At 36.1% G+C, this 12,777-nt stretch overlaps 1 protein-coding gene across 3 annotated transcripts in view; it reads right to left on the bottom strand.

Annotated features, from left to right (window-relative positions):
* The window catches only part of MFSD14A (major facilitator superfamily domain containing 14A), a 45,612-nt gene that overhangs the window by 14,621 nt on the left and 18,214 nt on the right, over window positions 1–12,777 (bottom strand). For all 3 annotated transcript variants that reach the window (XM_082833513.1, XM_082833514.1, XM_082833512.1), the window contains exons 2-4: window positions 9,899–9,994; window positions 2,831–2,893; window positions 1,958–2,085 (exon numbers count right to left, since the gene is read on the bottom strand). In XM_082833513.1, the coding sequence (XP_082689639.1) occupies window positions 1,958–2,085; window positions 2,831–2,893; window positions 9,899–9,994 (287 nt within the window). The remainder of the gene's footprint in view (window positions 1–1,957; window positions 2,086–2,830; window positions 2,894–9,898; window positions 9,995–12,777) is intronic.

Genomic DNA, 12,777 nt, shown 5'->3' on the forward strand with positions numbered 1-12,777 from the left:
CTAATTTCAGTCAACAGCTTACTAGGACAGTTCATAGATTAATTCTTCTATAAATCATAAGCCCCAGATATTATGTAAACAGGGCTAGATGTGGGCCTTCGATAGCAACTCAGCTACTGTACGGGAATACTTAAAATTAGAAAATGTATTCAGGTCAATTTTTTACCCAATTGTTGAATTGTTAAGTGGCTTTGTTATTGTTTCTACTAAAAATAGCAACAAACTAGAGTCTACTATAATTCATCTATTACAATTTCCCATCACAGTACTACACAAAAAAACAAAATCCAGTAAATAAAACTGAGGGACAAGTCAGTCTATATTTATCTTGAGTCTATATATAGAAACTAGATGTTTTTCCATAAGCTATCTTTAGTTCTTCAAATGTTGGCAAAACAACCTGTATGGCAGTGTCCAAAATAAAATGAACAAAAGCTATTTTAAAAAGCAAATTACATTTTGCTATACATGATTCAAAAATACCTGGCTGAGAATAAGAAGTCTCTATTGTAATGCTGATGTTTAGTTTTTAAAATCAAGTGAAATCATATTGCACTTTCAAAATATCATGCCACCGGGACTTTACTGCTCACCAATTTTTTTCTAACATGCTGCTTTCCACAGCAAATAACTTGTTCATGCCCTAGATTTGTTTGGTAAGATTTCATTTAAATGATTAGCATTCATCAAGGGTTTGGCCTTCAGAGTTATATCTCACCTATGAGAGGAAGGAAGATCCTGCCTCATAAATAGCCCTGACCTTTCTAGATTCACCATGGAAATACAGCCGATCTATGATATAGAATTAACTAACATTAATATTCAAGTGGAGTAGAATATTAGTCAAAGAATTAAAAAAATCTATAACTAAATTGGGCTCTATTATCTTGGGAAAATCATTCTCTTTGTGAGCTTTCCCTCCCTTCCTCCTCAGTGGAAGACTTGATTTTAATCAGGGTGGCCAAGAGCCCAGCCTCTTGTAACTAGGAGCAGCGTATGCCTGAAATCTGACCAAACAGACGCAAGCAGAGGTTGGGTGGGAATTCCATAGTTTCCCTAAAGGAAGGCAGTATGCTCTTTGTAGCCACTCCTTCCATCTTTTCTGCCTGAAGGTGACACAAGCTGGAGCTCACTTAAGCAGCCATCTGGACAGTGAGGTGATAGTGGAGGATGGCAGAGCATGAAGATAGAAAAAGTCCGGTTCCCGGGAACTGCCCTACCAGCTCTGGACTACTCAACTCCAGACTTCTTTTATATGGAGAGAGAAATTAGCAGTGAATTTCCTTGTTTTTAAGAAACGATTATTTGGGACTTTACTGATATATAACAAAATCTATTCCTAATTAATATAGATAATGATGATAAACGTTGTGTTTAACATCCTACTTAAGAAAGTAAAAGTTAGGGCTTCCCTGGCGGCACAGTGGTTGGGAGTCCGCCTGCCGATGCAGGGGACGCGGGTTCGTGCCCCGGTCCGGGAGGATCCCACATGCCGCGGAGTGGCTGGGCCCGTAAGCCATGGCCGCTGGGCCTGCGCGTCCGGAGCCTGTGCTCCGCATTGGGGGAGGCCGCAGCGGTGGGAGGCCCGCGTACCGCAAAAAAAAAAAAAAAGAAAATAAAAAGTTAGCAACCCTATCCAGTACCTAAAATATTGTTTTGAAATTTGGGCTGTGAAATCCAAAAGCAGATTAGCTGGTAGTCTACATGCTTCCTATAGTGGCATCTAGTTCAAAAAACTTTATTACTTACTGTTATATTACTTAGCTACTATATATATATTTTTTTTAGCTACTATATTTTTAAAGGCCCTCTTATCTGTATCAAAGAATAAATGTATTAGAAAAATAAATTAAAAACCTACATAGATAAGATGGAAAAAAAGTGGAAGAAATAAGGGAATATTCAGAAAACAATTAACAGTTGATATTTAGTTGCTATAATCTGAATGTGCACGTACCATGGGCTGATCTTCATTAAAGGAATTGGGGCACACGTGAAAAATACTGTTAGCAGCAAGAAGGATTTTCGGCCCCAAACATCAGAAAGAGCACCAATAAGTGGGGCACTGAGGAATGACAACAAACCCTAAAAAAAAGTTAAATGAAGAAAATACATATACTATGTATACTGATGAGCCAAAAATAAATCATTTTACTACCACAGAAGAATTTTAAACAAGTTTATTTCTAAAATAAGTATATCACCAAACTTTAGATAAACAACTTGTTTCTTGTCTGTATGTAATTTTTCAATTTCCCAAGACCATACAGAACCATCTGCGGGCTGTGGTAGCATATTAAACACAAAACGTTCTAATGAATTCTCAACCACAACTCTAGCAATTCTAGAAGGAATATCATATGCTAATTATCAGTTTATAAACTTGTTGATCAAATGGAACCAAGAGTAAAGAATATGTAGAATAATCAAAACTTTACCATATTGATATATTTTATACTCATGCATTTTTTAAATAGTTCTTTTCTCTTCAATCTATATTCTTGTTGCTAGTTTACAAAAAGCACTCAGATCTTTGTAATGAAAGTGCCAACACATAAAACACAGGGGAAATTTGTTATGATGTGGTTTATCATTATTATACATAGTTGGCTATATGTAAGTCAAATCATATTTAAAACCCAGTTCATTTAAAAAGTGCTAAGTAATCCCCCAAGATATACTCCAATTGTAAAACTTAATACTTAGGAGATTGATCAACTAACTTAATAAACTGGCAGAATTACATATATTTACATAAGTATATTTGTGCATGTTTGTGTACATGCATATATATATATATATATATATATATATATATGATTGATCCTACCTTTACTCCTTGAATTAGGCCATTCATCAAAAATGTATGTTTAGGGAAGGTTTCATGTAATACCTAAAGAATAAGAACAAAATGAAAAGCTCATGCTACATTTTAGTCCTAGTAAAACGTAAAACATCCCAATTTTATTTCATATAAATTTTCAGGTTTGTATGACACTATGCATATGAGTAAATACTAATAACACCAAACATTTATACGGCATTTACTATGTCACAAGGCACTAAATTGGGCACTTTATCACATTATCTCCTTTCATTCTTCGTAATGGCCCTATTAGAAAACTGATACACAGAGAGGTTAAATGTCTTATCTAAGATCACATAGTAAGTAGCAAAACTGAAAATGACCACAGGAAGTCAAGCTTGAAAGTCCATGCTTTTAATCACTATGCTATCCTGCTTCCAACATATAACCGACTGACTTATAACTCCCTTTACAGACAGGTGTATTATCTAAGATAGGAGACTAGGAGAATAAATAGGGAAAATTTAATTGCCAGAAAGTGGACCTAGAGATTCCATAAGGTAAGAAAGAAAGAAAAAAAAATCCCAACCCATGAAAATGTATAACAAGTTTCTTTATCCTTTCCAAGGCCTGGTCTCAAACCACATGGCATCAGTTTGTTCACTGGGTAACAAGTGAACCATTGGGAACTCATTGGTTGAGAAAGTAACTGCGGGAAAGGTAACTAAAAAAATAAAAAGCAGCAACCACCATTTTCACAGCCTATGTATCAGAGGCTTTATATATACTTTTACTTAATCCTAACAATATTATGAATTAGATATTACCACTTTACAGATGTGGCAACTGAGTTCTTGCTTGACTTAAAGCCAATGCTTCTTCCATTATACCATACTGTCTCTCAATAAAAACAATAGAGAATGGCAATGTGGGGAATGAGACAGGTCGGAAAATCTTCTCTTTAGGAAGAAAAACTATGCTGGTTGTACTTTCTAACATCCTGCAAGTAAAACCTTTAGAAGGATTAGAAGGCTCGCTTTTCTTCAGTTACTCTTCTGCCAATAACTAGAAATTTAACAAAAATTAGCTTTTATGTAAAAATAAAATTAGAAATGTTTAGTATTCAAAGAAAATCACTAATATGGGAAAAATCACATATTTATGATATTCACATATTTTGTGATTCTCAACGGAGGGTGATTTTGACCCCCAGAGGACATCTGAAAATGTCTGGAGACATTTTTATCATAACATGAGGGATCGGGGAGGGCGGGAGTCAGGGGAAAGAAAATATGTTACTGGCAGCTATGAGGTAGAGGTCAGGAAGGCTGCTGAACATCCTACGATACACAGGTCAGCCCTCCCCCACAATAATCATCTGGCCCCAAATCTCGGTAGCTGAAAAACCCTATTATTTATTATTTATAGTGAAGACCCATGGATCCAAAGAAGGTGGGTGCAAACTTTTTCTGTAAAGAACCAGACAGTACATATTTTCAGTTTTTTCTAGCTTTGCAGGCCATACAGTCTCTGTCACAAGTGCTCAACTCAATAAAAGCAGCCATAGACTATATGTAAATGAATAGTCATGGTTGTGTTCCAATAAGACTTTATTTACAAAAACAGGGTACTAGCAGTATTTGCTCTGGCCATAGTTTGCTAGTTCTTGTACTAGAGAAAAAGATTTAAACTCCTTATCCCCAAACCTTTCATTAACAACTTAAATCTGCTTTTGTTCCAGTTATTACTAAAGGCCAATTCTTTCTAGGGACAAAGAATGGATTTGGTGTTAAAAAGAAAGAAGGACATAACGAATGCTTACAAGAAGTTTTGTAAATCTTATTTCTAACAATTCACTTTGCCAAGCCATCTTCCATTCCAATCAATCTGGTCTTTTCACTACTTTAGAAATATTCCTATGCTTTCCAATATTCATACTTTTACACATGATATCCTATCTACCATAAATGTTTGTTCCCCTTATCTTCCCTATCTAGTCGACCCCAAAATCTTCCATATTGCTCCTTTGCTACCTAACTTTCCTGTCCAAAGCAATCAATTTCTCCTTTAGGACCATATAATGGGTGATTTACAGCACTCCCTTGGTCATCACATATAGCTTTCTAATATTTTTTATATTACAGTACTCTGTTACTTAGGTCTTGTATTTTTCATCTTTTCAGGTATTTGATAAATATTTCTTTTCAATTATATTTCAAACTTCTTAAGGGCAGACAGGCACTATATCTACTACACTTTGCATTTAATATATTTTTATTTCTATTAGTGCCTCATCAATAGAGTGCCTTCATATATTAACCATTCACAAATGTTCATAATTAACAGATTATAAATTCTGCTTTCAAAATGACTTAATATAACATGACAATTATGCAAATTGATTTAACCAAATGTTACAAAATAAAAACTTTTATAACCCCTCCAAAGGAGTATAGCTAAAGATAAACAAACCCTCACTTTTTTTTTAACAAAAATTTTAACACAGAGACAAATATTAATATAAGAAGTAATAAAAATGTTGGTTGTAAAGATTTTTGATCCTGGGGGACCCTTAAGCACTGGGGCTGAATAGGAAAAAAATGTGTCATTTTCCAATAAATTTTATGGATCTTAAAATTTTTAAGAACTTAAAAAATTTTGAGAGTAAATAGTCCTTAAACTATTAAATGCTTCAGGAGTATCTCTGAGCAAAGAATGCTAAGCCATTGATATAGAAGAGATGCTGGAGGACTGGAGTGCAGGGTCTTGCTCCATAACATGGATTGTGCATCTAGCAACCTGAACCGTCAAATATTGGCCTAGTATTTCTAGAACCATAGGTCTGTCAAAAAGTGAAGCCAGTTCCTAGCATTATAGATCCTTAGTCCAACTGTCATTAATTCTCTTTATGTAAATGTATATTATTTAGTCAATCAATAATCACTGACTGAACACCCACTATGAACCAACCATATAGTCATAACCTCTCAAAGTGTTAGATTACTGTCCTTAAAAATATCAATATAAAATTCTTCTGTGTAATTAACGTAAATCCCCTTGTTGGAGATTTCACCATCCTGCCCTGGGCAGGTCCTCCACATAGAACGCAGCCTTTGTTCTTTTACTGTATTCTAGAACAGTGTTCTGGAAGCTCTATGGGCTTAAAACTCAAAGATAATTGCAACCACATGAAATTTTTTTTTAATTTAACTTCACACTACTTTTTAAAATGAAGGTTATTATAAATCCAACACCAAACATTTATTATAATTAATGTTTTAAATTTGGTTATCCGTTAAATGAATTAATTCAAAGAGTATCTTTGAAAATTGAAACGCTTAAATTTTATAATTTTTGAGAGCTATGTATGGGAAGAGAGAGATACATAAAATGCAAATAAACTCAAATATATCTTCATCCTCACTTTCCCTTTTTAAATGAATAAGAGCTGTGACTCTCTAGCAGGCACCATTTATAATCAGTTTCAAAACACGTAAGACAGAAATAAAATGTTTAAAGGTTAACAGACTTTTGGAAAAGAGAGCAAAGTGCTACAACTTGGTGCCTTCTACCCCAAAACTCACTTTTCCTCACACCCCAACACGGGGGAGTATAGGAGTTCAAAACAAAGAGAAAAAGCCTGCTAATAAAATCAACAACAATAAAAAATTGCAAGCAGAAAGTCTCAAAATGAGCAAAACCTTTTTTAAAAGCCCACAGTGAATTGGTATATTGGTTCTTAATTAGTGATATATACTAGATATATGAGAATCACTTCTAAAAAAATATACATGCCTGAGCCTCCCCCTTGAAAACTCTGATTTCAGCCAGAAAGGTTGTAAGGCCTAGGTATTTGGGGGAAAAAACAAAAACAGGTATCACTAATATTCACCTCTGGTTTAAAAAAATCACTGACTTAATAGATACCACATTCTAACAGCTGAAACCTTCATCTCCAGTTGGCCAATCTGTCCTAGTGGGGCTGGTAAAGCCTACCCTGAAGCCAAAATCTCCTAAACTGATGGTTGCCTGGAGGGATGAGTAAGACTGCAGGAGAACTCTCCTGTTCTTACACATTTCACATTGCTTAATGGTCTACAACAGTCAGACAGTGTGTTTCTAATTACTAAAAAAGTAACATATGTAACATCTAGAGAGAGAACTGTATATATATATAGATTTCCCATGCACAACTATTTTTCAGTGATGTTTCAAAGATTCTTGCTGTTCCAATGCCCAAAGGCCAAAACACCAGTAAGTACCAAGAGTATAACAAATCTCAACACTTAGATACATCTAATCTCTACAATTCAATCCTTGTTTTGCCTAAACCACCCAAGGTTTTCCCCATCAAGCAAAAAAATGTAGAGCACAAACACTGCAATTATTTTTTAAAATGTGTATACATTAAAGATGAGAAAAGAATCAGAAAAATAAAACTCTGAGCTTAACATTCATTTATACTTGAACTTATTTTTCATGAGAGAAAGCTTGATTTAAAAAAAAATAATGAAGTGAAAAATTGAAAAAGGTAAAGAATTATGACTATGATAATATTATGGACAACTGCCCCATGTAACACCTCATCATTTCACCATTTTTAAAAATTCAAGTATTAAAAAAAAACATGGGAATTAAGAGTAACTGTTACAACAACAATGGGGCGAAAAAAGTCTTTCCATAAATAAAATAATTGGCAACAATGTTATAGCAATTATTCTAAGATATGTATTTATGCTGGCAATAGAAAAATAATTCATTAAGTCCCAAATTAGCACTTTTCATTTTCCTGACCATAATTCAATTCAGTATTCTAAAAAGTAAAAGAAAAAAGAGAGAAAAAGAAAAATCAAAGGTACTATCCATTTTTTAATCAACAAAAAATAGTTAAGAACGTATTAAGCACACAGTTTTCCCATAGCTATGAAAAATGAACTAACAAGCAAGCAGTTATATCTAAATAACTGGATTTCTTCCTTGTTCTTAAAGAAGACAATCTCTTTTTGTCCAATTAGAAAAAATGATACCAAAGTGAGACAAAAAGTTGAGATATCTAAAAAATATAAATGAGATACGAATTTAAAAAACAGCTACACGCACTTCAAATCATGATGACAAATTATGGAATCATCACAAAAAGCTTTTTTTTTGATGGCTTGCTCACAGTTTACCCAATATTTTAACCTCTCTACTTAGCTAGTAGTTGCGCTGCAGATAAACTCAACTACCTAAAACATGGGTATGAACCACTTGCTACCAGTATTCTCCAAGACTGAGCACTAGGAACAAAACAAGCCTAGGTTTAAAACCAAAACTGCAGTTTACTATCAGAGTAACAAGTTGCTTAACTCTTCTAAACCTTAATTTCCTCATCTGTATTATTGAAAATGAGGAGGACCCTGTAGGGTCTCCTGGGCACAGGGAGCCTTTCTGTTCAGCTCCATGACCTTCCCTGAGTTCCAAAGGGCAGATTTGAACAGTTGAACAGTTGCTAATCCAGGAAGGGAAGGGATGCAGAGTCAAGGCAGGAACAGTCAAGAAACAATAGTGCAGCCTTGGGGCAGGATCCTGGTTCCACCTCAAGGGACACACATAACAATATGGTTAAGCCCCTTTATAGAATTAAAACCAACAAGTGGAAGATGTCAGCATTCTCCATACCAGAGAAGACCAACTGAGGCCAGACTAAAGGAACCAGAGAAGCTCATCAAGATTACCTGAGAAGAGATTAAAGGAGTGCAGGCCCTACACATACCCTCCCTAATCTTATCAGCAACTCCACCCTTGAACTATTGCTATAAAACTCTTCATCAAATCCTCCCAGGTTGGGACACATATTCATAGTTTCACAGAGGGCAGGAGCCCACTGTGTTCCTCTTTGCCTGGCAAAGCCATAAAGCTATTCTCTTCTACTTCACCCAAAACTCTGCCTCCAAGATTTGACTCGGCACCAGTGTACAGAGAGGCTGAGCTTTCGGCATCATTATGAGGCTAATTCCTCATTGATAAAGTGGTTTTGAGGATTTAAAGTAATGTATTTACAGTGCTTAGACGTATTTACAGTGCCTGGACTCATCATTATATAAATATATACAAACTGCTATTACAAAGCTCAAGTACTTTAAACCATAGGACTAATGATCCACCAGACAGATTTATATGTTAAATTGGTAGATTATAAATAAGCACACTCTAATATTAGAAAGCTAATACAAAGGTGTGAGAACACAGTTATTATAACACCACAGTAGCCCCTTGACATCAGGTTATTACAGTATAATGTGGTTACAAATGTCATAATCATAATGATTAGTAGACTAGTTCAATCTATCTATATATGATCAATTTATGAACTTTTTATAAAAGTCTTTTCTGTGTATCAACAAACAAGCTCATGAAAAAACAAGGAAGTATATCTCTTTAAAAATCTGTTCTTCTGGGATTTAGAAAGCTGTACATTTATCCTGATTACACCTTTCAAGATATCATAGAGGTCTACCATTACTCCTTCCTTCATTCCATTCCCCTCATCTAAACCGACAGGAGAAAACTAGCTATCACCTAAGATGTTTGGTCTGGCAGGGAGGTCTTTTTGTGAGGTTCTAAACCTGGGAATATTTGAGTAAAATCAGCTTAGAGCTATGAAAAGAATGACCTCTCTAGGTGGTTACCTCTAGATCCTCTGTCTAAACTAAAAGAAACTTGTATTTGGAAAATGCAACTGCAGGAATGAATCTCAAAATAATAATGTTGAGTGATTCAGGGCACAGACACCATTCTTCCTAAGCTTGTCAGTATAAGAATCCTTTCCACCTTCCCCAGAGGGGGGACTGAGCCCTGCTTAAACTTGTCCAGTGTTCACCAGAAGAATCACACCTGCCCAAGCCCTGCTAAAAAGTAAGGAAGAAGTAAAGGTTGGAAAAGACAACTAAACCAGTAAAATACAATACTAAAGGGCGGACGATATTGGTGGGAGAATTAACCTTGGAAAGGAAAAAGAGCCTTTTTTTCCTCCCCAAACTTATTTCCCTCCTGAAACCGAAGAAAAAGAAATTTTAAAGTCAGTGATAAATAAGTTAAAAGATTACTTACCACCAAGGTGGGTGCTGTCAATAATCCCCAAGCAAAAAACTCCAAAAAGATGACGATAACCGCATGATAAACACTAGGAGAACCTATTCCTTGAGGCTACAAAAACAGAGTTTTAAAACATTAATGGTGCATTCCAGAATTACTAACAATGACAACAGTCGATAAATATTTATGGAGAACATTCATGTATTGGGCACTATGCCAAATATCTGGACACTCACTGTCCCTGTCCTCAAGGTGACGGGGGCAGACAAGGAAACAAATACATACATTATATAAGCACCGTGTGCAATGGGAACACAGAATCCAGAGTAGGGTGGGGAGTATCAGAATTCCAGGAGGAAGGCTGAAAGGAAGTAGGCCAGGAGCAAGAGTGGGAACGAGGACAGCAGAAGTCAAGGAAGCAGCCTGCACAAAGGTGGCAAGGCTTGAGAGCAGGAGGCATTACAGGACTCATACAGTTCAGTACAACTAGAGCACGGGCTGCACACTGAGAGTACTGAGAGATGAGCTAGAGGCACACAGGGCTAACTTCCATGCTAAGTCTATGTTCAATTCTGAAGGCAATGGGGAGCCACTAAAGGATGTTAAGTAAGACTCATGTGATCAGATGAAAGTTTTAAGAAAGATCATTCCGGCAAAGATGTAACAGATAGATTAAAAGGGGGCAAAACTAAGGAAAGTTAAGAGGCTACTGCACTGATCCCAAAACATAAATGAATCATGTGGCAAGAATGGTAATAGACACCAACATGGTTCAAAAGCAGAAAAGTCCTGAGTAGTATATGAGAGATCTTGGACTTGATATACACAAGAAAGACATTACAAAATTAACTTTATACTGCTGCTAGAGATATCTTAAGAATTACTTCAGTTGCTGGGTTTTATATTTCTAAGGGCAATATTAAATTGACAGAAAAGCAAATGACCAATAACATTAACTCAGTCTCCATTAACAAGTTTATATAACAGAAAGACAACTTTAATGAATACATATAACAATGTCATACTTAAGTTTTAAAAATATATTCAGTAGTCTTATGTGCAAAATATTAATAGTATTTGGATTTCTCTATACACTAAAAACGATGCTACATCATTTTATAAAAATAGATGTCTCTCCCAACCTGCAGAATACAGGTACCTGAAAACCCCCTTGGTAGGAGAACCTGCAGTTGAGGAATCAGAGACAACAGAGGTGGGGTAGGGGCTGGGAGACATAAGAGCTGAAGGACCATGGCTGGGAATGAGTGTATTCATTCTCCTCATTCATTCAACAAACATTCAGAGTACCAGAGGTGCTGGGATTACAAAAACCAGTAAAACACACTCCCTGATCTCAAGGAGCTCACAGTTTAGAGAGGAAGAGGCCTCACTATAATCATCTGCTTATATGTAAATGCAGTAAAAGAGATATATACAAGTTAGGAAGCAAGGAAAGGTTACTGCAAGAAAATGAAGTAGTGTGGATAATCACATCAGAGAAAAAAACCAGACGAAGTAGACAACGGCCATAACAGTTTAAGGCTGAAAGGAAGGCAGAAGAAGTAGCCTCTAAGCTTTGGTAAGGAGTTTTTCATCTTCACTCTAGAGATACAGGAAACCATTGAAGTTTTAAGCAAGAGAATGGTGTGATGAGACCTGCATTTTTCAATACATCACGATGATTTCCTAAAGGATGTAACAGTAGCAAACTGCATGCAGAAGCAGGCTATTAGAATCAGTTCAAACAAAAGGTGATGAGGGCATGACATAGGGGAGTGGCATGGATGCTGGAGGGGAGGGAACTGAAATAAGAATTTAGGATTTGAAACTGAAAGAATCTGATAAATGTGGGAGGGAGAGTCAAGAAGACTTCCAAGTTTTTAGCTTGGTTGTCTACTAGTGGAAGCTGGTAGCTTCCTAGCTCTTTTTTCCCCATGAGGCTCAGATTTACTTCAGATTCCATCTACAAGATAACCCTTGTACTTAAAACATTTCTATTGTCCTCTGAGGGCTGATTAAAACAATTAGTTAGCAGCAAATGTGATATTTGAAACCACCAGAGTAGGTGAGATGAAGTGTGAAAAGAGCAGTGGGCTACGACAGAGCCCCAAGAAACACCAAAATTTAAGTAGAGTTGACCCTTGAACAATTCGGTTAAGGGGCACCGAGCCCCACACAGTCAAAAACCCATGTATAACTTTACAGTCAGCCCTCCGTATCCAGGTTCTGCATCTGTGGATTCAACCAACTGCAGATCATGTAGTACTGTAGCATGTATTTATTGAAAAAATCCATGTATAAGTGGACCCAGGCAGTTCAAACCCATGTTGTTCATGGGTCAACTGCAGTGGGCAGAAGAAAAGGAACCCATGAAGATAAAGGAACAATCAGAGAAACATCAGGCGAATCAAGAGAATACAGTGTCACATGACAAAGCAGCAGTTTTAGGAAGGAAGGGGTAATGCCCAGTACCAAATAGATAAGGTAAAAACAAATGTCCACAGGATTTCGTTAAGCTCCAAACTAGTTTTGTTCACCATCACACACACTCAGCATCTATTAAAATGCCAAGTAGAACTTCTCAGGGCCTTTAACATGCTAATTTATATTATATTATTTATATTATGAATCTCCAAGAAGATATTATTTTCCAAACTTGACCATGAAATCCTCTGTCATATAAGAGACAGTATCTCACCAACACTTGAGTTCCTTGGAAAACTGTCTGAGGAATACTGATAAAAAGTAAGATGATAATTTCATAACAATGTGTATAAATATACACATAGAGCCAAAAGCCTGGAAGTGGCTGCTTAAGTGAAGAACACTTAATCATTCAAGGACAGTGTTGGGAAAGCTTTGCAAAGGAATTAATAACATAGAGGGAGTAGGGA

Source organism: Leucopleurus acutus (genome assembly GCF_964270905.1).
Source record: "Leucopleurus acutus genome assembly, chromosome: 2".
Taxonomy (NCBI): domain Eukaryota; kingdom Metazoa; phylum Chordata; class Mammalia; order Artiodactyla; family Delphinidae; genus Leucopleurus; species Leucopleurus acutus.